The sequence below is a fragment of the Colossoma macropomum genome, unplaced genomic scaffold, assembly GCF_904425465.1.
Source record: "Colossoma macropomum unplaced genomic scaffold, Colossoma_macropomum, whole genome shotgun sequence".
In the NCBI taxonomy this organism is placed as follows: domain Eukaryota; kingdom Metazoa; phylum Chordata; class Actinopteri; order Characiformes; family Serrasalmidae; genus Colossoma; species Colossoma macropomum.
Window position 1 is genome coordinate 7,187,330 of NW_023494787.1, and position 22,989 is coordinate 7,210,318.

The 22,989-nt window shown below is 40.8% G+C and overlaps 1 protein-coding gene across 1 annotated transcript; it reads right to left on the reverse strand.

Moving 5' to 3' along the window:
• Nucleotides 1-9,964: 9,964 nt before the first annotated feature.
• On the reverse strand, nt 9,965-20,620 carry pex11b (peroxisomal biogenesis factor 11 beta). The gene is made up of 4 exons (XM_036565992.1): nt 20,321-20,620; nt 17,740-17,855; nt 14,796-14,997; nt 9,965-13,928 (listed from the first exon to the last, which is right to left on the reverse strand). The coding sequence occupies exons 1-4, from the start codon at nt 20,374-20,376 to the stop codon at nt 13,514-13,516; spliced, it is 789 nt and encodes a 262-aa protein (XP_036421885.1). The 5' UTR covers nt 20,377-20,620; the 3' UTR covers nt 9,965-13,513.
• Between the last annotated feature and the right edge of the window lie 2,369 nt (nt 20,621-22,989).

Genomic DNA, 22,989 nt, shown 5'->3' on the forward strand with positions numbered 1-22,989 from the left:
TCTCTCTCTCTCGTCTTGGTGTTTGTCTTTAACTGTGAGAGGCTGTTTAGCTGTGTGGCTGTTTAACTGTGAAATGCAGTAATATTGTCTGATTCTGTATGAAGTGATCTGCATGATTGTTGGTGAAATATATTATCAGTGAAGCTCTACAGTTCGAAGGCTGTGAATGTGTTTACTGTCTGTAGAGGTTCACACCTGTTAAAGTAAGTTAGAGTCCAGGGAGCCGATGGGCAGCAGGACTCTCACTAAAATTACATTATTAATTAAGCAATCTACTCATAATTTTGAGGGTTTTTTTTTTTCTAAAAATAAAGTTAATTAATCGGTAACATCATTCAGGGGTTCTAAAATACTTTACTGGAAACAGATAAACTAGGATGTCTTATATAATCATCTAACCATAAAATGCCTGCAGTGTAACGTAAACCTTGTTGCTGACTCAGCTCACAGAAAGGTGTGTAGATGTGCTCTAGCAGAGCGAACTGTGATCAGTCTCAGCTCTCAGAGGTTTAGCTTTAGTGTTTTTCTGTACAGATTATTTCCAGTGATGTAGCCGAGTAGCTCAGAAATATGTTCAGGTTGTGACAGTGGAAATATGAAAAAGTAACTAAGTAACTCAGTACTTAAGTAGTTTTTCAGCAAACTACTTATTTACTCTTACTTGAGTAATTTTATTTACTGATACTTTTACTTGTACTTGAGTAAATTATTACTACAGTAACAGTGCTTGAGGGGTAGAACAGGAGATTTGATACATGAAAGTGGACCTGAAAAAGTCAACATGGAACAGAATCTCAAAGGAATATTTCCAACATCTTGTGGAATCCATGCCACAAAGAACTGAGGCTGTTATGAAAGCAACGGGAGGCCCTACTCAGTATTAGTATTAGTAGTATTATTAGTAGTAGCATTACAGTTTGAGGAGAAAATAAACAGTACATGTTAGTCTGAGCTTAGCCTGGAAAAGGATGGCATGCAGGTAAGGGGAAAGGACCTGCCCCAGGTGGAGGAGTTTAAGTATCTCGGGGTCTTGTTCACGAGTGATGGGAAGAGGGATCGTGAGATCGACCGCAGGCTGGGACAGGCGGCAGCAGTGATGCGGTCACTGTACCAGACTGTAGTGGTGAAGAGGGAGCTGAGCCATAAGGCGACGGCCTACCAGGACAAGACGCCGGGGTCGTCCTAGGACCAGCTGGAGGGATTATATCTCCAGGTTGGCCTGGTAGCGGCTTGGGGTCCCCGGGAATGAGCTGGAGGAAGCTGCGGGGGACAGGGTGGTCTGGGATTCTCTGCTCTCCCGACTGCTACCGCGACCCTATCTGGACTAAGCAGTTAAAGATGATGATGATGATGATAAACAAGCTAAAATATGGTGAGCATGCGCTGCTGCAAGTCGCCCTATAAAGCCTGAAATTATCACTTAAGAGCCAGAGGTGTTGAGCGTGGAGTTTTTCAGACCATGCTGTATGTCTTTATGTATTAACGTCACAGGCACAGGCTCAAAAAGAAGGTATGGCTCGATGTTCAGGTCTCAAATGAAAAATCAGCATTATACTAATGAAGACATGACGACAGTAGTAGACAGTTCACTCGGAAGACGTGTCCTTTACAAAATTTTTACTGAGTTCTCTTTCAATTCTCTTTCAATCATCAGATTCATTCGCTCGGGGCAGGGGTCAAAAGCACAACCCATGGTACAAAATGTTCTTCCATACTTTCCATGTAACTACACTTCCACCAGAGGGAAAACTTACACAGTGTAGCTTTAGGTTGCATTGACTACACACACTCTGCCCCAGGATGGTGAATGTAATGTATCTTTAAGCTACACAATGGCACCTTAAGATCATTGTTGTACATTTGAGGGTACATTCATCCTCTGCCTTGTTTGTGTGCCACTCCTTCTGCACATATCTGGGCCAGGTGCATGTACAGTCCATGAGGGTAGAGTCCCAGTAAACTGCGGGTGAAGGACAAACACTGCCGTTCTCTCTCGGTCTCGCTTATCTCTGTCACCATGGAGAAACCGGAAACACAGACTGAGACACTTTCATTCAGGACGACGTTAATGTTTTGGCTATTCCCACAACTGAGTCAGAAGGGAAACTGTAGCAGATATGCATTTAATCTAAGCAAACATCCACCCCCATCACCCAGACACAAGAATGAAAGAAACACTAGCCAGGCTGAACAATTCAAAACGATCTGCAAAGCTAAGCAGAATGCAGTGCCTTCAGTCTGGGGTCAGTTTTAGTATTATTAAAGTTTGTCTATCATTAAAGTCTGTGAAGCTCAGCGTGAGTGTGGGACACAGGGCTCATTCCAAACTGTGGAGTTCTTCATGAGCAAAAACAGTGTTGGTGGTTGGTATAGTGTAGTGGGTAACACTTCTGCCTTCTACGCTGTAGACCCCCACTGTAGATCGGGGTTCAATCCCCCGCCTGGGCAAGCACCCTACACTATACCAATAAGAGTCCTTGGGCAAGACTCCAAACACTACCTTCACAATAAATGATTATATTTATGTTTTGATCGTTGTTTTGAAACCATCTCCTTGCTTATATACTCATTGTCCATTTTATTGGCTCCACTGACCATAGGAGCACTTTGTAGTTCTACAGTTACAGACTGTAGTCCATCTGTTTCTCTGAATACTTTGTCACCCTGTTCTTCAGGTCAGGACCCCCATAGAGCAGGTATAATTTGGGTGGTGGATCATTCTCAGCACTGCAGTAACGCCGACGTGGTGGTGGTGGTGTGTTAGTGTGTGTTGCGCTGGTGTGAGCGGATCAGACACAGCAGTGCTGCTGGAGTGTTTAAACACTGTGTCCACTCACTGTCCACTCTCTCAGACACTCCTGCCTTGTTGGTCCACTTTGTAGATGTAAAGTCAGAGACGATAGCTCATCTGCTGCTGCACAGTTCGGGTTGGTCATCCTCTAGTCCTTCATCAGTGGTCACAGGACGCTGCCCACAGGATGCTGTTGGCTGGAAATTTTTTGATTGGTGGACTGTTCTCAGTCCAGCAGTGACACTGAGGTGTAAAAAAACCCCAGCATATAGCAAAATATATCCTTATTATGCAGTGTTTTTGTGTTAGTTGGGCTTATCATAATGTAATTTGACATCCAGTTTAGCGTAGGTTTAGCGGTGGATCAGTTAGACTCGTACTTGTTTTGAAAGAGCAATCAAGTTTAACTCTCAGCTGTGTGTTAAACCCTTCAAGTTACTAGTTTATCCATACCAATGTTAAACTGAGACTAAACGGCTGCTAAGCTAATGATAGAGCAATTGCCCCACAGCGTCCAGGAATTTGGCATTGTTTCATCAACTCCAGCCACAGAACACACACAGGGTTTAGTCTGGGTTTCGTCTGGGTTTAGTCTAGGATTAAGTGGAGTTTAGACAGTGTTTAGTCTGGATTTAGTCAGGGTCTTGTTTTAGTGAGTTTACTTTGGATTTAGTCAGGGTTTAGTCTAAGTTTAGTCGGGGTTAAGTTGGAGTTTAGTCTGGGTTTATTCAGTGTTGAGTCTGGATTTTGTAGGGGTTTAGTCTGGGTTTAGTTTGGGTTTAGTCCGTATTTGGTCTGGGTTTAGTCAGGGTTTATATGGGGTTTAGTCTGAGTTTAGTCAGGGTTTAACCTGAGTTTAGTCTGGGTTCAGTACAGGTTAGTTTGGAGTTTACTCTGGGGTTAGTCTAAGTTTAGTCAGCGTTAGTCTAAGTTTAGTCAGGGTTTAGTAGGGGTTTAGTCTGAGTTTAGTCTGAGCTTAGTCAGGGTTTAGTCTGAGTTTAGTAGGAATTTAGTCTGGGTTTAGTACTTCACATGGGCAGACAGTTGTTTGTGTCATTTCTAAGAACAATTTAAATGAATTATCATGAATATTCTGTAGAGCACAAATGAGAAACGAGGCGTTCCACCCTCATTCTCATCTAATTAATGAGAGAAAGAGAGAGAGAGAGAGAGAGAGAGAGAGAGAGAGAGAGCATGAGATGGAGAGAAAGAAAGAAAGAAAGAAAGAAAGAAAGAAAGAAAGAAAGAAAGAAAGATAGATGTAGGGAAAGAAAGATGTAGGGAAAGAAAATGTAAAGAGGGTGAGACCATAAGAGAATGAGAGAGAAAGAGACAGACAGAAAGGGAGGAGAGAGAGAGAGAGAGAGAGAGAGAGAGAGAGAGAGAGAGAGAGAGAGTGTGTGTGTGTGGGAGTTAATGATGGAAATAAATTCCGGTTAAATAGATCCATTCGACTCTCACGTTGATAATAAACGGCGCTGTGGTGCAGCCGCCCTTTACCCAGTATCCTCCATCCACGTGAGGGAGGGATGAATGTGCTTTGAGCAGGAGAGAGAAAAAGAGGGAGAGAGAGAGAGAAACAGTGGGAGTCATAAAGAGCAGAAGGCAGTCGGTCACTCCTCTGGGAGTAATTAACGGAGCCCGATGTGTTCGGGTGGAGAGGGGTGGAGGGAGCTTATCCTCAGGTGATGATGAAGACTCCTACATATTTACACATGGACACTCTGTTAACACGTCTGACTCACTCGGTGGATGATGAAGATAACCAGACCATCACAGCCACCCAAGGCAGGCTGAATCAGCGAGGCTTTTAACAACTGTCTGACTGACCCGCAGGGCCCAAAACAGCACACTGAGACTCTGCTGAAACAGAGCGCTCTGTATGGAACTGAACACTCCTGCATTACAGGCCTGAGAGAGCATCATCAGCTCGGATATCAGCTACAAAGGCCTTTCTACCCCGAGATTTGTAATGGGTTAAGCAGTAGTCTATGCTAACCATTCTCAAAAGACACATATCATAGAATTGTTCTTGGTTTTTTTAATCAAAGTTTGATTTAAATGTAATTTCTATGTAGACAGTTTAGTCTGGGATTAGGTGGGGTTTAGTCAGGGTCTTATTTAGTTTGGGTTTAGTCTGAGTTTAGTCAGGGTCTGGGCTTAGTCAGAGTTTATTGTAAGGTTTGTTAGGGTTTAGTTTGGCTTCAGTCAGTGTTTAGTCTGGGTTTAGTAGGGATTTAGTCTGTTTAGTCAGGGTTTATATAGGGTTTAGTCTGAGTTTAGTATGGGTTTAGTCTAAGTTTAGTCAGGATTTACTAAGGATTTAGTATGGGTTGTGTCTGGGTTAAGTCTGAATTTCATCTTGGCTTAGTATGGGTTTAGTCTGAGTTTAGTCAGGGTTTATATATATATATATATATATATATATATATGTGTGTGTGTGTGTTTATGTGTAGATATGGCCGTGTGGTTGTTGATGCACAGAGAACCTCCCTGATAGCAAAAAGATAGTGGTCCACTGTCGGCCCGCTGATGGCAAGGCCGGTGGTCCACTGGCGTTTTGCTCAGTGTTTTCCAGGCAGCCCACCGGTGGTCATGGGCTGGATGTTAGGGAACCAGCCTTGTGACCGGAAGGTAGCTGGTTTGATCCCCTGAGCTGACAGTACGTGACTGAAGTGCCCTTGAGCAAGGCACCTAACCCCCAACTGCTCCCCAGGTGCCGTGGATAGGGCTGCCCACTGCTCCGGACAAGTGTGCTCACTGCCCCCTAGTGTGTGTGTGTATATGTGTTCACTAGTGTGTATGTGGTGTTTCACTGCACGGATGGGTTAAATGTGGAGGTCTAATTCTGATGTGTTCAGACACAGTTGGCTAAAAAGGTTCATTCATTCATTTATTAAGCAGAGTATTACTTAAAATTCCACTTATTATTGCTCATTTTCCATTCACAGTCCAAATTACTGATTTTCCCTTCCTTCCTTTGTTTGGTTATACTTTGTAAATTTGTTTAGTGAATAATTTTAATCGACCACAGTGTCAGTTTTCTCTCAGTTGTTAGTAATATTTGTAAGTTTATTTTAAAAAATCTCTGTGCATTTAAAATCTGTTTGGGGAGATTAAAAACTAGTTAGTCCTTGTATGCAGGACAGTAATCTGGGTGGTCCGAGGGTGGACCAGCAGTCAGCAGGCTGCAAACCATACCAAGCCAGAGGACCGATATGCTCACTGTCTGGGCTGTTGATGTGTTTAATTTAATAGTCTATTCAGGGGATCTTAACCTGATGTAGTACTTATTTATTTACAATGCTGGTTAATGCTTTGTAGCTATGTAAGTTCATTAATCCGTGTAGATATTCATAATAGATGAACGTTAGCATCTTCTTACACGAACCTGAAGTTAGCTTCTTAATTGCCAGCCTCTTGTTCGCATTTTCCCGTTCCACCTTAAATGCTGCAGCTTCGGGCAGAATGTAACTGCTGCACCATTTAAGGTGTAACGGGGAAATTCGAACAAGAAGCTGGCGAATAGGAAGCCAACTTCAGCTTCATCCTCTTTACCGTGTTTTGTGGTGGTTTTAGTTTATTTATATGTGTATTAAGATTAGAAGTGATTCACACACTGATGGATTTGCTGATGTGTCTCACTGTGTTTGTACTCGCGCTAAACTCGGTTTTTGACGTCAGGTGAAGACTGAATACTTTTCTGCTGGTCCGGACGGCTAATTATCACGATCAGTTATTAAAAAAATAAAAGCTGCCGAGAGCAGATCCATGCAGCCTAGATTAATGTATGTCTGAGGATTATAACAAAACAGATTTGGTGAAAATCGGTTGAGTAATAAGGAAGCTGTGGCTGATTTAATCCTGAGACTCTTCATCTCTCCATACAAGTCAATCTGTTCACAAGCGGATCTTGACCGCTCCAATATGGCGGACGTGCAGACGTATCGCCTCAGATAGAGAACAACAGACAACGCGGTATCGGGGTATGAATATCTATAGACACAAAAGAACACAGAGTAGCAGAAATGACCTCATTCAGTGCTGTACATCTTGATAAATCCTGCTCTACATCTACACTTCACTACAGTGACTTATCTGCAGCCCTGCAGTCTGTTCTCTCCATTGTTTTTTTTTTCCCCAAGAATTGTGTTTGGTCGCCCCCTGGTGGATACAGCCAGTCATTAGAAGAAGAATTTCCACCAGTGCAATTTAAACCAAGTACTGCCAAAAACCGATTTCTTTCAATATAACTAAAAATAATAAACAAAGAGCGTGTGCTGTGCAGAAGCACATGTTTATTCACTCTCTAGAATATACTTACTTTTGTTTTTTTTTCTGCAAAATAAACTTTCAGTGAGAGGAAACAGATATTCTGACGCTTTGGTTATTGTTATTTAGTATTCTTCCATTTATTCGCTTCAAATGCATACATAACACCTTTTGGCTTTATACTTGTATAAATGTAAAAGACAAACTATACCGTCATATACAAAAGCTTAAACAACCCTTGTCAAATTATATGATCTCTTGATTTTCTAAGTGTTAATACATTAATACATCTACAGAGAACACACCTCAACATGTTTTTTTTGCGCATTTTAGTGCACAATCTCTATTTATTAGCTAAATTTAACACATTGGGAAAAACAAACACCAAATATAAAATGTGCCATAACGTTTGCCACATTTTATTATTTATTTATTTTTCAATATTTCGGATTCAGCATATACACAATCATTGTGCACTAAATTGTGCAGATGTGTGTTCTCTGAAGAGGCTATGTTTACTTATTTACACTCAGACAATCAACAACATGTAATTTGACCGGAGCATCTCAGAGTGCCCAACATGTTGAACCTTGAGGTGGATGGGCTACAACAGCAGAAGACCACATTGGGTTCCTTTTCCGTCAGCCAAGAACAGAAGCTGAGGCTGCAGTGGACACAGGCTCACCAAAACCAGACAGTTGGAGACTGTGAAAAACGTATCCTGCTCTGATGAATCTGGATTTCTGATGAGGCTCACAGATGGCAGGGTCAGAATTTGGCGCCAATAGCATGAATCCATGGACCCAACCTGCCTTGTGTCAGCAGTCCAGACTGGTGGAGGTGGTGTAATAATGTGGGGGATGTTTTCGTGCACACTTTGGGCTGTTAATACCAATCAATCATCGCTTGAACACCACAGCCTATTTGAGTACGGTTGCTGACCATGTTCATCCCTCTATGGCCACAATTTTCTTCTGACTACTTGATGATATACGATGCCACAAAGCAAACGTCGTCTCAAACTGGTTTTATGGACCTGACCACAAGCTCGGTGTTCTTCAGCGGCCTTCCCAGTGACTGGATCTGAATCCAATAGAACACCTTTGGAATGTGGGAGAACAGGGACTCGCAGACTCGCAGCATGAAAGTGCACCTGAACTGCACTGGGATGCAATCAAGTCAACACGGACCAGAATCTCAAAGGAATGTTTTCAACATCTTGTGGAACGCAGGGTGGGATAAACGAAGAGCTAAATTATCTGCTTTTCTTGCTTTAAGTTTGTGAGGTTTTGAATCCACCCTGAGTCGCATAAACAGTGAGATTTTCTCCTCGTATGACTTGGATTTTAACTCACATGTTCCGCTGGCGTGAGGATCAGAACAAACCCTAACGCACGCAGGGCTGCAGACCGGAAAAAAACAGGTCAATAAAAGTCAAGGCATTGTTTATTTTAAAAATTAGCTTCACAGCTCCAACAACTCACCGTTATGGTAACAGTGGCAATGCATAGCACAGACATTCAGGAAGAAAAGGTACTCTCTACAGTTCTGAGTCCACTCACTGGCCACTCTATTATAAGGTTTAAGTACAATGTAAGGATCAAGTTTAATGTTTATTAAAAAAAAAATGGTTCTTCAAGGGTTCTTTAGTAAAAAAAACGGTTCTATATTGAACCATCAACACTCAAAGAGCCCACTGCGAGATTAAAGGGCTCACTGCATGGAGAAATGATTCTTCAGACTTCAGAGAATGTGCTGTATATGGTTCTATATAGAACCTTTTTGAAAAGGGTTCTCCTATTGTTTCAAAGCTTGTATGGTAACAATAGCCGAACCCTTTTTAGTGCTATGTCTTTAGTGTATAGAACCATATACAACACATTCTCTATCAATCGGTAGAACCACGTCACAATGCAAAGAACGCTTTAATCATGCAATGGTTTCCTTGTGTGTTCATGGTTCTATATAGAACCGTTTTCTTTACTAAAGCAACATTGGAGAACCATCTTTTTTAACAGGGTACCCCATCCAGTGTTGCACAGTTTGTAAGTCTTCCTCTACCCCATTCATTACTAGACACTTTCTGACCACAGGACTGCTGTTAATCAACTACAGTACTGTGCAAAAGTCAGAGACCACCATTCATTTAGTTCATTTCCACTCAAAACAGCCATTAAGTATAACTTAAAGAAAGAAATCTGCAGACACACCTTCAAAGTTCCGCCTCAGAAGCTGGTTGATCATTTTCTAAAGTAACCCAAACACATTCAGTGGTGTTGAGGTCTGGACTCTGGGGTGGTCAGTCCATTGTTCAGCTTCTTTGTTTGATGTGTCCGTCTCCTTTTCTCAGTGAGGTTCTTCTTGAACAGCTACACATCCTTTCAGACCCACAGCGCTGAGTCGTCTTCTCACAGTGGAAGGATGGACAGAAACACCTGTGGATGTTTTCAGATGTGAAGCAGCTTGATTTTCTCCTCTCTCTCAAAGATGAAAGCTTTAAGTGCTGTTTATCTGATGGGGGCAGTTTTTGGTGTCTACCAGGTCTTCCAGGTGGTTGTTAGGAGTCCCATTTAATAACTTTTTCAGCAGGTGCATTATCTTAAATCTAATCCCCTCAGAAATATCTTCTGAAAAAAATAACTTGTATTTAATGGTCGTTTTGAATGGAAATGAAATAAACAATCACTTGTTGCTGGGGTTGTTATACACGTCAGGGTCAGCGCTAGGTTGAGTTTGGTCCACCACCCAAAAATATCCAAACAAGAGCAGCTCTGTGGTCAGAAACTGTGCATCAACAGATGAGCTACAGTTTCTTGCTGTACAGAGTTACAAGGAGGGGTTTCTGATAAAGTGCCCAGTGTGGGTAGCTCAGCCTTTCAGTTCTGAGACGAGCTCACAAAATAAAGGTTAGATGATAAAGATTTACTGTTTTACAAAAGCAGAATCTTTGTACAGCTTCACTGATGTGTTTATATTTTACAGAATAAAGATAATCCGCCCACCTGAAAAAAAGACCAAACATCAGCAGACATTTTAGTTCAACAGACAACTATTGGAAAATAACACATTCTTTGCTTTTACGCAATCAAATAAATGCACAAATTCAAATATTCAAAATATGATAGCTTGCAAATTTTCCGTTCCTGTGTTCAGTTAGATGTAGCTGAACTAAAAGCAGACTGATGGTCCATCACCTAAACATTTACAACCTAAACAGAAAGCAAAATAACATTAGATCTGTCAATTTAACCGTATGTTTTGTACAAAAAACATTAATTACAATAAAAGACAATTAAATACATCTGAACTCTGCAATAACCATTTTAAAATGAATGTTTTTTTTTATTACAGAGTAATTTCTACATAACTCAGCATTTGAGATGTAAACAGAGTCATTCAGAGTGGTTTAGTGTGAAATGGTTGATTATAGAGACTCTGATGTCTTTACACTGGTGGTGATAGAAACCAGGGGTCACACAAATATAGACATTTTACTTACTATCCAAAACCACCAGTGAACCTACACGAGTCTTCTGAGTTTATATTTAATGATGATGGTGAAACAGTCATAAATCTGGAAAAAATTGACTGAAATTGTTTTCTTTGGGAACTATTTCATATTAGAACACCATGCATGAAAATCATAAAACAATGTCTCAGGCAGCATACCGATAACCATTTCATGTAGTAACTTTCTGTGAGGGAGCTTTTAGAGGTGGACGTCTGGTTCCTATCACCACCACTGTGAACAATTCTGACTTAATGAGTTTGTCTACAACAGAGCATTTCACACCAAACCACTCTGAATGACTTTGTTCACATCTTTCACTGTTAAATTAACCAGATATTTTGAGTAATTTAGAAATTTACTGAGGCAGCAAACTCCCAATTATGGTTAATAACTTGAACATTGATTAACCTACCACTGTTAGCTATCAAAATTATTGAAAAACAGTCATAGAATATCGTTTTGTCCTTTTAGGTGACAGTAAAGGTTCATTCACATTAAAATGCAGCAGCTTAGCCTACACTTAAACCTAAATTTCAATAGCACATGGCGTGGCTTTAGTACTATTAAGCTTGTGTTGCACACATGCTAAAATCCCTTAAGTGTACTGGAGGTCCATCATTACATGGAAGGACTTTAATTACACTCCGAGTCCCACTGTGATACAGAATTGATTAAATCTGAGAGGTTTTAGTCTTTTTGAGGTTTAGAGGCGAAAGTGTAGTCTGGACAAACTGTCGATATCCTCAAACACTGTGATAGAAAACGCAACAGAGGACAAAGCTGTCTACAAAGAGATCTCAGGGAGCGTTACTCACATATTCATGAACACACGCATGTAAAACACACAAACAAACACACAGAGCTCGTTCACACCTGGTCGTTTGTGACCTGATCAGACTTTAATCACACGCATTTATACCTGGTACCAACTTTTTTTTGATGCTATACAGAACCACATACAACATTCTCCAATCTGAAGAAGCTTTTTACCATGCAAAGATCTTTTTATGTACGCAAATGGGTCGGAGTGTTCATGGTTCTATATGGAATGACTGTCTTTACTAAACAAACATCCTTTTCTTTTAAATGTATCCCAACAGATATTTTATTTCATGCAGTTTTGGAGTCACAGTATTGAATTGGTCGAATGTGGCTTGTAGAGATGCTCTTACGTAAATAATGTCTGGCTAAATGTCTCAGACCACCTCCTGAAAGAGGTTTAAGTCCGTTTTAAACGCATCTTGGGTGTGTTTACACTCACACTTTTATGTAGATAATCTCTAGATATAATCCTGATACTCAAGACTAGTAGTGGGCGGTACAGCGGTTGAAATGCTTCCTCAGGTATGAGTTTTGTCATGACCGTTATACAAATAAACGCAGATAACGCAACCTAGAAATAGCACTAATGTTATCCCGTTTAGCTGAGTGTCTTAGTCAGAGATGTTTCAGTCACATTTCAAATGAAAATGCATCAGACTCTTGATCACTTCCCACTGTCTAATCTGCTTTAACTGAATTCATGCATTTTTCAAGGCAGCAGATGTAAAAGAACGGCTGTTTTTTTGGGCCTTAGCCCAACATTGACACCAGTACAACTGCCTCTCGTACCGCCTCCAGCAGTGTCTGGCGGTCAGGGGGAGCGAGTGTATGGATCGCATGTATGAGATAAATGACTTGAAATACTTGAGGAAGGTGAAGTTGGCTTCTTATTCGAAATCACTGTCTCATCTTAAATTGTGCAGCAGTTACATTCTGTCATCTGTACAGGTGCTAGAATGCAACTGCTGGTCCATTAAAGGTGGAACAGAAAATTAGAACAAAAAAGCTGCTGAGTAAGAAGCCACTTCAGCATTGTAGAAACATTTAGCACCAATTTTTGTTGGGCCTATGCGGCTAGTGTTACAAAGCAATATTGACATACGCTTATCTCCATGTTGTCCAGTTTTATTTCTACTATTTTGCACAACAAAAATATTTCAGATTTACTTTGGCAGGTAAAAATGGACATCCCAGAACTGTAAACCACTGTTAACTTACAGACAGCCTAAAATACCCAAGAAGTTTATTTTAGCATTAACTGTCAGAAACTTTAATTATACCATGATTCACATTTTTGGCTGTACCACCCACTGTTACTTAAGGCGCACAAAACGACGAGGTGTAAACACGGTCTCAGACACACACAGAAAGACAAACATTAATGCATATGTGTATGAAAGGCACATATACCCACACATGCATTAATTAGGGCTGCACGATATATTAGGAATGCACGGAATCTGTAATCAGCCAATTTACTCTGTTACTTTTCATTTACCATTTAAAATTGGTAAAAGTTTTGCTGATTAAAGAGTAAATAATTTTGTTATTTGTTTTAAGTGTGGTTTTTGAGTTAATTTAGCTCACAGAGCGCGAGCTTTGGGTTTACAAATAAAAATATATATATATAAAACAGCCATACAAATTCATAATCGGTGCATCCCCACAATATTGTGTCTCCTAATTGTTATCACAATTGCATGTCTTTTTTAAGAACCCAGTTAGGTAAACAAATAAATTTTCTGTCAAAATAATGCAGGCATGTCACCTCAAACTGATCACTTGTGTGTTTTGAAGCATATCAATTGCAATGTATGGCAATATAATAAAAATATGATAGTGTGCTATATTGTGCAGCCTTAATATGCATATATGCGAGCGATCTTACAGACACAAAACCTCAGTCAGAAACCAACACACACCCCTTTTGCCCTGTCCACCACTTGTGACCTCATCACCTCACTTCCTGTGGGATTTCTCTGTCCAGGATTTTTTTTGCCAAACTCCACTGTGCTTCTTTTCCTCCATCAACCCCATTTCAGTCCATAGCAGCTCCACTTTCAGACCCAGTGGCTTGTGGGATAACTGTGGGGCTTCATTAGAGATGTGCGTGCTGCTCAGGGCTTGAGTTTGAGCCAGGGATAAAGGATGGTAAGGATGGACAGGATGGACGAAGCGAGGCCGCAGGCTCCTACGAATCCGGGGCCAGTGGAGTACAGCCCCAGTTTGTCCAGTGGGATGAAAACGTCACACATGTTCTTCAGCAGGTCAAGCAGTAACGGAGGGTTACTCCGGAGCACCGAAACCAGGAGGCGCAGCTGCCGCTGGAGTCGGGCTGTCAGCACAGGGAGGGCGGGGAGTGGAGGGGTGGATGGGCCGAGAGAAAACTCTCCGTTCTCTGGACCGGGAGAGAGCGCAGAGGGGCTGGCTAGAGAGCCTTTAGCCGAAATACTGCGAGATTCCCTCTCCATCAGCAGCCGGATCTCATACGCATCCCGGGTCAGGTTTAGGATGAGCGCGAACAGGTAATATCTGCAGGTGAAACGAGTAAGAAAGAGAGATACCAGTGTGAAAGAAAATCTACAAGTTAACAGATTCTCTGCATACTTTGTTAGCCCCATTTTACCCTGTTCTTCAGGGGTCAGGACCCCCATGGACCCTCAGCACTGCAGGTACTATTTGGGTGGTGGATCATTCTCAGCACTGCAGTAACACTGACATGGTGGTGGTGTGTTAGTGTGTGTTGCACTGGTACGAGTGGATCAGACACAGCAGTGCTGCTGGACTTTTTAAACACCTCAGTGTCACTGCTGGACTGAGAATAGTCCACCAACCAAAAATATCCAGTCAACAGCGTCCTGTGGGCAGCGTCCTGTGACCACTGATGAAGGACTAGAGGATGACCAACACAAACTGTGCAGCAGCAGATGAGCTATCGTCTCTGACTTTACAGCTACAAGGTGGACCGACAAGGTAGGAGTGTCTAATAGAGTGGACAGTGAGTGGACACAGTGTTTAAAAACTCCAGCAGCACTGCTGTGTCTGATCCACTCAGACCAGCGCAGCACACACTAACACACCACCACCACGTCAGTGTTACTGCAGTGCTGAGAATGATCCACCACCCAAATAGTACCTGCTCTGTGAGGGTCCATGAGGGTTCTGACCACTGAAGAACAGGGTAAAAGGGGGCTAACAAAGTATGCAGAGAAACAATGGTGAACTGTACACTTGGTTTTTCGATGCACTACTGTTAATGTCCTCAAAGTCCACTACATGGTATAGCAATAAGAAAAGCCTTTAAACTGGACCTAAGTGTTCCTACGCTCCTTCAGCAGCTGATTTGGGTCTGTGAACATTTAGCATCACCCAAAGTCAGTAGAGAAGACCGACATTCACCTGAATGATCTCTGGCTCCATTTGTTCTGGTCGAGCTGAGGCAGCAGGCCTGTTTTTCCAGCCCACAGCACATTATCACAGGCAAAGTACATGGCTCTGTTTAAATGGGCCACAGTGATGCACAGCCTCAGCACGCAGTCGGATAAATGGATCGCACGCTTAGCTGCTTCCAGAGCCTCTGCCGAGTTCCCTAACCGCATCACTACAGAGGGAAAATACACAAAGAACATCAGTGATACAAAATGAACAGGGTTAAAGTACAAGCCACTGTCACCAGGATAAAACAAACCTTAGACGTGCAGAGATGATCTCAATTTCAAAGAGAAAAAGCATAAAACTGAACCTAGACAGAACTGACATGACAAAAAGGCTTAAAAAAAAAACAATCGTAAGCTTTGATCACACCTGAAACGTGTTGAGCTTTCATAAGAGAAAGGGTCAGGAATTGTGTTCAAAGCTTATCATCTTCTGACAAATGTATCTGGTAACCTCAGCAATAATAGCACTGATAACACCTGTTGCCAGCTGATAGGATCCCAGCAAGTGTCCTTATTAGAAATGTTGGTAACACATTACTGTAGGATATGGTTCATAAGGCTACAAGATGCCTACATAAGCTTGTCATGACAACTGACATAGGCCTACATAAATGTTTATTCCAACAGCCAATTTTGACCAAAGTTAGCTAAAGTAGCCTTTATGACAGACTTATTGGAATAAACATTTAGAAACATTTATGTAGGTCTATATTAGTTGTCATGACAAGCTTACGCGGGTGTCATGTAGCCTTATGAACTCTACCCTACAGTGAAGTGTTACCGAAATGTTTAACAGGCACATCTTAAATAAAGCTAAATCAATTCTTTCATAAACAATGATGCTCCAATTGGGAAATATATCAACTTTGGTCAGGCTCTCACTACTAACTTAAAAAGTCATGGTCCAATGCATTTAAACCAAGGATGCCCAAATATTTTGTCCTAGGGGCAAAAATGCAGTGTATGTGGGCCAAAAAGACCAAAAAACATGACATTATAATTTGTTACTAAAATACTTCAGAAATACAATATTAAAGCGAAAATAAGAATTGAATAAGATATATATACGCAGGGTGATTCAAAAAGGTTCATCCGATTTCAAAGCGCCATATTTTTTACAACCGTGTGGTGCCTAGGAACCAATCACAATCCAACTGAAAGAGGGGGTCATAGAGTTTCTGACTTTCAGTGGAAGATGGCTCCCTTCAGTCTGAGAGGAGATGAGACCCCTGAGCAGAAAGCGTTCTGCGTTCTCCACTTCAATAAGAGTGAATCCTTCATAACTGTGCAGTGTGATTTTCGTTGCCAGTGAACCTCCAACAGCTCAGAGTGTTCGTCGTTGGTTCCACAACACTGGATGATCTCCGAAATCGCACTGAAAGAGCCGTGAGTGCAGCGACACCCGACATGCTCAATCCAGTATGGGATGAATTTGACTATGGCGTTGATGTTGTCTGTACAGCTGGGGGAGGTTCATATAAACTTGCTCGTTTAAACCATCTACAGTTCACTGCATTGTTCTGTGATGATTCACAAGTAAAATAAATCATTTTGAAATCGGATGAATCTTATTGAATCACCCTGTAGTTTAAAAATATGATTGTTGGCTCACTGGGTGAGAAGGGTGGGATTTTGCAAAAAATTTTACTGCTATAAATTTAGCAGGCCAAAGCTACTCATAGGGCCAGATGTGCAAAAGTGTCAAAAAAAACCTTACAAGTGTTTTTTTTTTTTTCTTAACTTCATTCTTTAGAAGAAAGTTACGAAATTTGTTATTTTTTCCAAATAGTTTCTTAAGAATTCTTAAACACTTTTTAATTTTTTTGAGTATTGCACTTGGGCCTCATTCACCAATATCTTCCTCAGGTTTTTCTTAAATGTGTCTTGAGAAAGATCCTAAGAAAAAGTCTACGTCAGATTCATGACGTGTTCTTAAACTACAGAATTGTTCGCACCTTTGTGCTCTTGAGTGTGCAGATTCTGTTCTTACCTAAGAACAAATCCCAAATAAGAAAACATCGTGAACGTCAGAAACTTCGTGAAAATGAAAGTAGATTTTAGATCTTTCTTTTCTGAAGTTCTAAAGGCTGACAACTCGACTCATCACACAGAATGTGCTTGAGTTCGCCATAAAAAGGGCGTGGTCACTTCTTTGTGTCCTCAGTATCTTTGAACTTTGCTTTACGACTTTTAACTGTTCTTTGGCGCTGCAGCTTCGCTCTCCTTCGGCCGCGTTCAGCCATGTCTTTCAAAATCTCCTCGAACACAGAGCAGCCACAGTAAGTGTCTTCTAAATTTTTGGTACAGAACCCTCAGCCTAAATGTTTGAGGTCTCAGCAGCGCAAAATTATGAGGGATGTGGAGCTGGATTGACGTAAAAGTCGCATGAATTCCAATCGTCTTATCTGTTCACACTGACACACAGACACACATCTGAGTCACATATGAAGAAAAAGATCGGATTTGGGCCACTTTTACCTGCTGTGTGAACAAAGTCTGATTCAGCACTCAAATGGGGCGTGGTTTGGAACTCAGGTGCTTGACTACATATTTGGGGTCAAAGGTGTTTTTTGTAATTTTGTGGTAGCTACATGTTGCATACATTGTGCTCGGGGCTACTGTTTTTAGCACTGCTGCATGGATGCGTTTACGTTTTTGCACTGTTGACCAACATGGATATTAAAGTTGACTTGAACTTTATTTGAATATTGTTTTGACTTTTTTGCCCTCAGCCCACTACAAACATTGCACTGAGGCCCAAACAAGACAAACAGTTTTCGCACCTCTAATGTAGACGTAAACTGAAAACTCAGACACAAAAAACGAACAGTATGAATACACATTAACAGATGCAAGGATTGCATGGAAGATCTGAGGATAGACAACACAATAAGGCAAAGACTTACACTTTCTGCTGAGACTCAGGTGAGTTTCGAGCTGCTTTATTGTTTTCAGTAGTTCTGCAGTAGCGCCTCCTTTCTGCAGCGTGTAGCCCAGCAGTGTGCAGGCGTACTGGGCCGCCCTGTTCAGCACAACACAAACACAAACATTACTGAAAATGCAGACATTATAACATTTAAGCAAACTTCAACATATTCTACCAAAACAGCAGATGTGGGTAGTAATTAGTACATACTTAAGTACAAGTTGGATGGATTTACTTCTACTCAGGCATATTTGTTAGGGGAAAATATCTACTTAGTACTTCACAGTGAGTTCTGAATGTATTTGGATTATGTTTTATTTTATTCTATTGTATTGGGTCAGCTCCTTTCCTGTTACATACTCCTCTCAATTTGGAGCTGTAGCATTTTATTTTAGACCAAAAGGACCCAAAAAGAGAAGAACAGAGGGATACAGTCTTCAGTTCCTATGGTGTAAGATGAGTGAATGCTGGAAGATTAAGAAACCTTTTTAACTCAAGTAGTTTTGTAAGGCTACAGTTACTTTTACAGCAATCGTTGTGTCATAGCAGGCATGACACTTTTGCTTGAGGATGACTTTAGGCCACTTTACTCACCTGTGCACTACAGGAACAGTCACAGAAGCACACATGACCGATAGAGCTGGCCAATATGACAGTATTTATCACCATCAAGACAAATTCCATCACAATATGCTTCTCTGAGCATACTGTGTATATTGTCAGCAGTGGTGGACAGTAACTAAGTAAATGCAATTGGTTACTGTACTTAAGTAGTTTTTTCATGTTTCTGTACTTTACTGAAGTTTTTCCATTTTGGGTGACTTTTTACTTTCCCTCCACTACATTTCAAAGTCAAATATCTCAATTTTTACTCCACTACATTATGAGAGATCTGTCGTTCCTTTTGGTTTATGTGTGTATAAAGAACGTAATGTCAAAATGAATGAAGCATGAAGCAAAAACACCAATCAGGGCACAGCGCACTTTGTTTTGAGCTTGCTTTGACCTGTTGGTCATACCGACCCAGTGCAAGCATACAGTTCAACATCAGTGCAGCAGTGTAAAATTTTGGGAGTGTCTAGTCAACGTAAATGATGAACTAACCTAACTTTGTGTAAATAGACCACAATATAGAAATATGTACACATTGTGACTGACGTGTCATTTTTCTGAATTTATACAAACAATATTTCATTTTATAGTAAATTTGTTTTGGCTAGTTTATGTTTATGAACAGAGACCTACAGATGCAGTTTAGTAAAGGAAACTCATTTGTGAATCTGAGTTTAAAGTTTTTATTAAACTTAAGCTTGTAACTAAGTTCAAATAAATCTTAAATGGAAACTTTGCTTGTTTGTAGAAAGTGATTTCAGAGCCACTCAGTTCAACCTAATAGAAACGGTTTGCCTTCAGTGTTTTGTGCTTTTGATCATTTTAATAGAACAGCGTCACTAATTAACAACATTCTATTAAAAGACTGGTTTACCAAGAGTGACACTGGAGTATTTTCACCTAAAATGAGTTAATGAAGCGAGTCTTGTTATAAAAACAGTAATAATACATTAAAGTCATAATTAATCTTTTAGTACTTTTACTTTCGATGCTTAAGTACATTTGAAGGCAAATACTTCTGTACTTTTACTCAAGTGAAGGTCTAAAGGGAGGAACTTCTGCTTTTACTGGAGTAATATTTTACCTTGGGTCTCTCTACTTTAACTCAAGTACATGGTTTGTGTACTTCGTCCACCACTGATTGTCAGTACTAAAAAACACTTATTTTTTTGACCGTTTGACTAAAAAGAGGGCATAATTAGGCCTGTTTTAATGGATTTAGTGCAGCAGTGTGTAAAATGTTGAACACAAATAAATGAATTCATAGTTTTTGACAGTATTTTTAAAATGTGGGCTTATTTCATCTGTTATAACTTATCAGACGTCAGGAAAAATAAACATTGTGACATATCGTGTATTGTAAAAAACTATCTTAAGTATCGAGATATTACATTTTGCCATATCGCCCATCTCTAATCTTTAGTAATATAACCGGTCTAGCCTACTCTGCACAGGTTTATCCAACCCCACTGACCCACTAAAGAGGTCAATCGTTAGTTTATGATCAAATACTTCTGTCCAAAACTTTGTAAACACCCACTGATTCAGCTTTTCTGCTGTAATGAAGGGTATTAACAGTGAGTTGGACTCCTTTGCTGCAGTAACAGCCTCTAGTCTTCTGGAAAGTCGTTACACTAGATGTTAAAACATTGCCGTGAGGATTTGATTGAGCATTAGTGAGGTCATGTACTGATGTTGGGTGATCAGTTCTGGATCACTAACTCATCCCAAAGATATTGAATGAAGCTCCATCACTCCGACAACGCAGCTCAATGCTGGCGGCTTTACAGTTTAACCGTTCCACCTTAAATGGTGCAGTATTTACATGTAACTGCTGCTCTGTTTAAGGTGGAACGGGAAAATTCGAACAGGATTACTACCTAGCTAACAACACCGGCTGTCAAAGCTCTGAACTGAGGATAAGCTGAATAGCAAGCGTTTATTTTTACCTGAAAACTCGCTCTTTGGCTTGACTCTGAGCGCTGAATCGCACCCACGACTCCATCGCTGCTCCGCTCGCCTCGGTGCTACACGCTAACGGCTAACGACCTCGAGCTCGCAAACTTTCCCGCTCGTTTTGTGCGTTTAAACTCGAGCAGGACCAACTGACGATCTTCTGTTTGTAATCTCCAGTCGTCCCTGAGTGCGTTTGTGCCTCAGAGTGTTTACTTTGAGGTTAAAATATCAGTTCACTGCGCACTGACAGTGACCTCCTATCGACGGTAAGCAGACAGGGACAAACTTGTTGAAGCCGTTTGTTGTTGTAGCCATGCACGAGTCGCGAACGAATCATGTTGAACCGATTCTTTTGAACCAATCGATCGATTCGATTCACAAGTCCAACTGAATTGAACTGGATGTGTAGCGTCTGGCCTACGTCGGTGTTGTACGCTGAATAAAATGAATTTGAATCATATTTTTTATCGAATATTAATTTAATCACAACATTAAGTACCACATTGTAGTGTATCAGCCTCTTGAACGAGATTAACGTTTCATTTACTAATAAGGCTGTAGCTTATTTTTCCTGCTGTTATGTTTTTGTGCCATATGCATCCCAGAATCGACACTTGAGGTTTGTGGGTTTTGCTTAAAGGCGAATTCCAGCGTTTCTTCAAAATGATGCATAACTGCATAAAAAATGGTTGATTGTAGAGACTCGGATGTCTTTTCAGTGGTGGTGATAGGAACCAGGGGTCACCATGACTACAAAACAAATACAGCCATTTTATTTACTCTCAAAACCACCAGTGAACCTACACGAGTCTTCTGAGTTTTGTATGGTATATTAATAATAGAAAAATAATGGTAAATCTGGAAAAAAAGTTTTCATTGAGAATTATTTTCTACATGAACATTCTTCATGTGTCTCTCCACCATGAATGGATTAAAATAAATTGTTTTAGACCAAAATTTTGTCACACAACTACCTTAAAACATAGTTTCATGCATCAGGCAGAGTATTATATAGGATACTCTCTATGAGGGAGCTTTTAGAGGTGGACGTCTGGTTCCTATCACCACCACAGTGAACAATTCTGACTCAGTAAGTGCCTCTAGAACGGAGCATATCACACCAAACCACTCTGATTGACTCTGTTGACATGTCATGACATTTAATCATGCAGAAATTTTGGAAAATCGGTGGAGTTCCCCTTAAGTGTGCTTTTATAAGCCGTATTTCTGAAATATGTATCTTAATATGTGTTTCGGTGAGACAGGTAGGATCTTCTCTTGATGCTAACACAAACCAACAACTGTGAACTTTAGGACAAGGACACTGACTATGAAAATGAGTCATTGAATCGGACGTTCGATTCACTGAAACGGACAGTGCGAACGAATCGGTTCTTTAAACTGAATCGAACGCGATTCTGCCGTAGGCGCGAAGTTGCTGCAGTGTCCCAATCCTCGCTCAACTGACCTACATCAAGGAGCTTCTCCAATTTTCTGCCACAGCCTCATATTTACCGCGGAGTTTAGCGTTTTTAGACACTGATGGTCTTGCCAGACCAGTGTTTCTCATTTCGGCCCCCACAGTCCGCTTGCAGCCCACATTTTAGTGTTTTCCTGCTCTAAAACTCCTGACTTTAACTCAGCAGCTCATTCCTAAACCTTTTTTGGGGTAAATGTTAGTGTTCTAGCAGGAAAACGCTAAAATACACAGCTCATGTTAAGAGCAGGAGCAGGGTAACACTTACAGGGCCCAAATAATGGAAAAAACAAATTTTCCTTGCTCTTTTGGAATAGATGAGTTTGATAAAGCACATAAACACTATTAAAGTCTCAAAATGCATAGCTCACTTCCCAGTCTATACAGTCCATATATGGAAACTAAACTGCAAAAACAGGCCGATTTGAATACAGGATTTCTGTGACGTTACAAAAACCGAATAACTTACTTATATTCACCTAGTTTAGCCCCGCCCACTCACAATGAAGTTATAGGGAGTGTTTCAGCCCAGACTGCTTCTTGATTGAGGCACAATACAGGGCAGCCCATCAAAACAGGGCTTACATATATTAGTCTTAAAGGCACAGTAACAAAAACAGCCTGTTTAATTCTAAGTGATGTGTATATATATATATATGTCTCACTCCAGCAGCACTGCTGTGTCTGATCCACTCGTACCAGCGCAACACACACTAACACACCACCACCATGTCAGTGTTACTGCAGTGCTGAGAATGATCCACCACCCAAATAGTACTCTGCTCTGTGAGGGTCCATGGGGGTCCTGACCACTGAAGAACAGGGTAAAAGGGGGCTAACAAAGTATGCAGAGAAATAGATGGACTACAGTCTGTAACCGTAGAACTACAAAGTGCACATATATAGTAAGTGGAGCTGATAAAATGGACAATGAGCATAGAAACAAGGTCATAATGTTATGCCTGATCTGTGTATATATCACTGTTGTCAGAAGAAAACATCGTATTTCCAAAATGGCAAGACGGTAAATTTACAGGAGAAGGAAAAAACCTACTTTACTTTTAATGTAAGTGAATGGAACCAGACGTTTTTCCAAGTCATTTTTACTCATTTCTTTTGGTCAATTCTTCATGAAATTTCCAAACAAAGTAAAGGACAACAGGCATTTTCAAATTATGTCAAAAG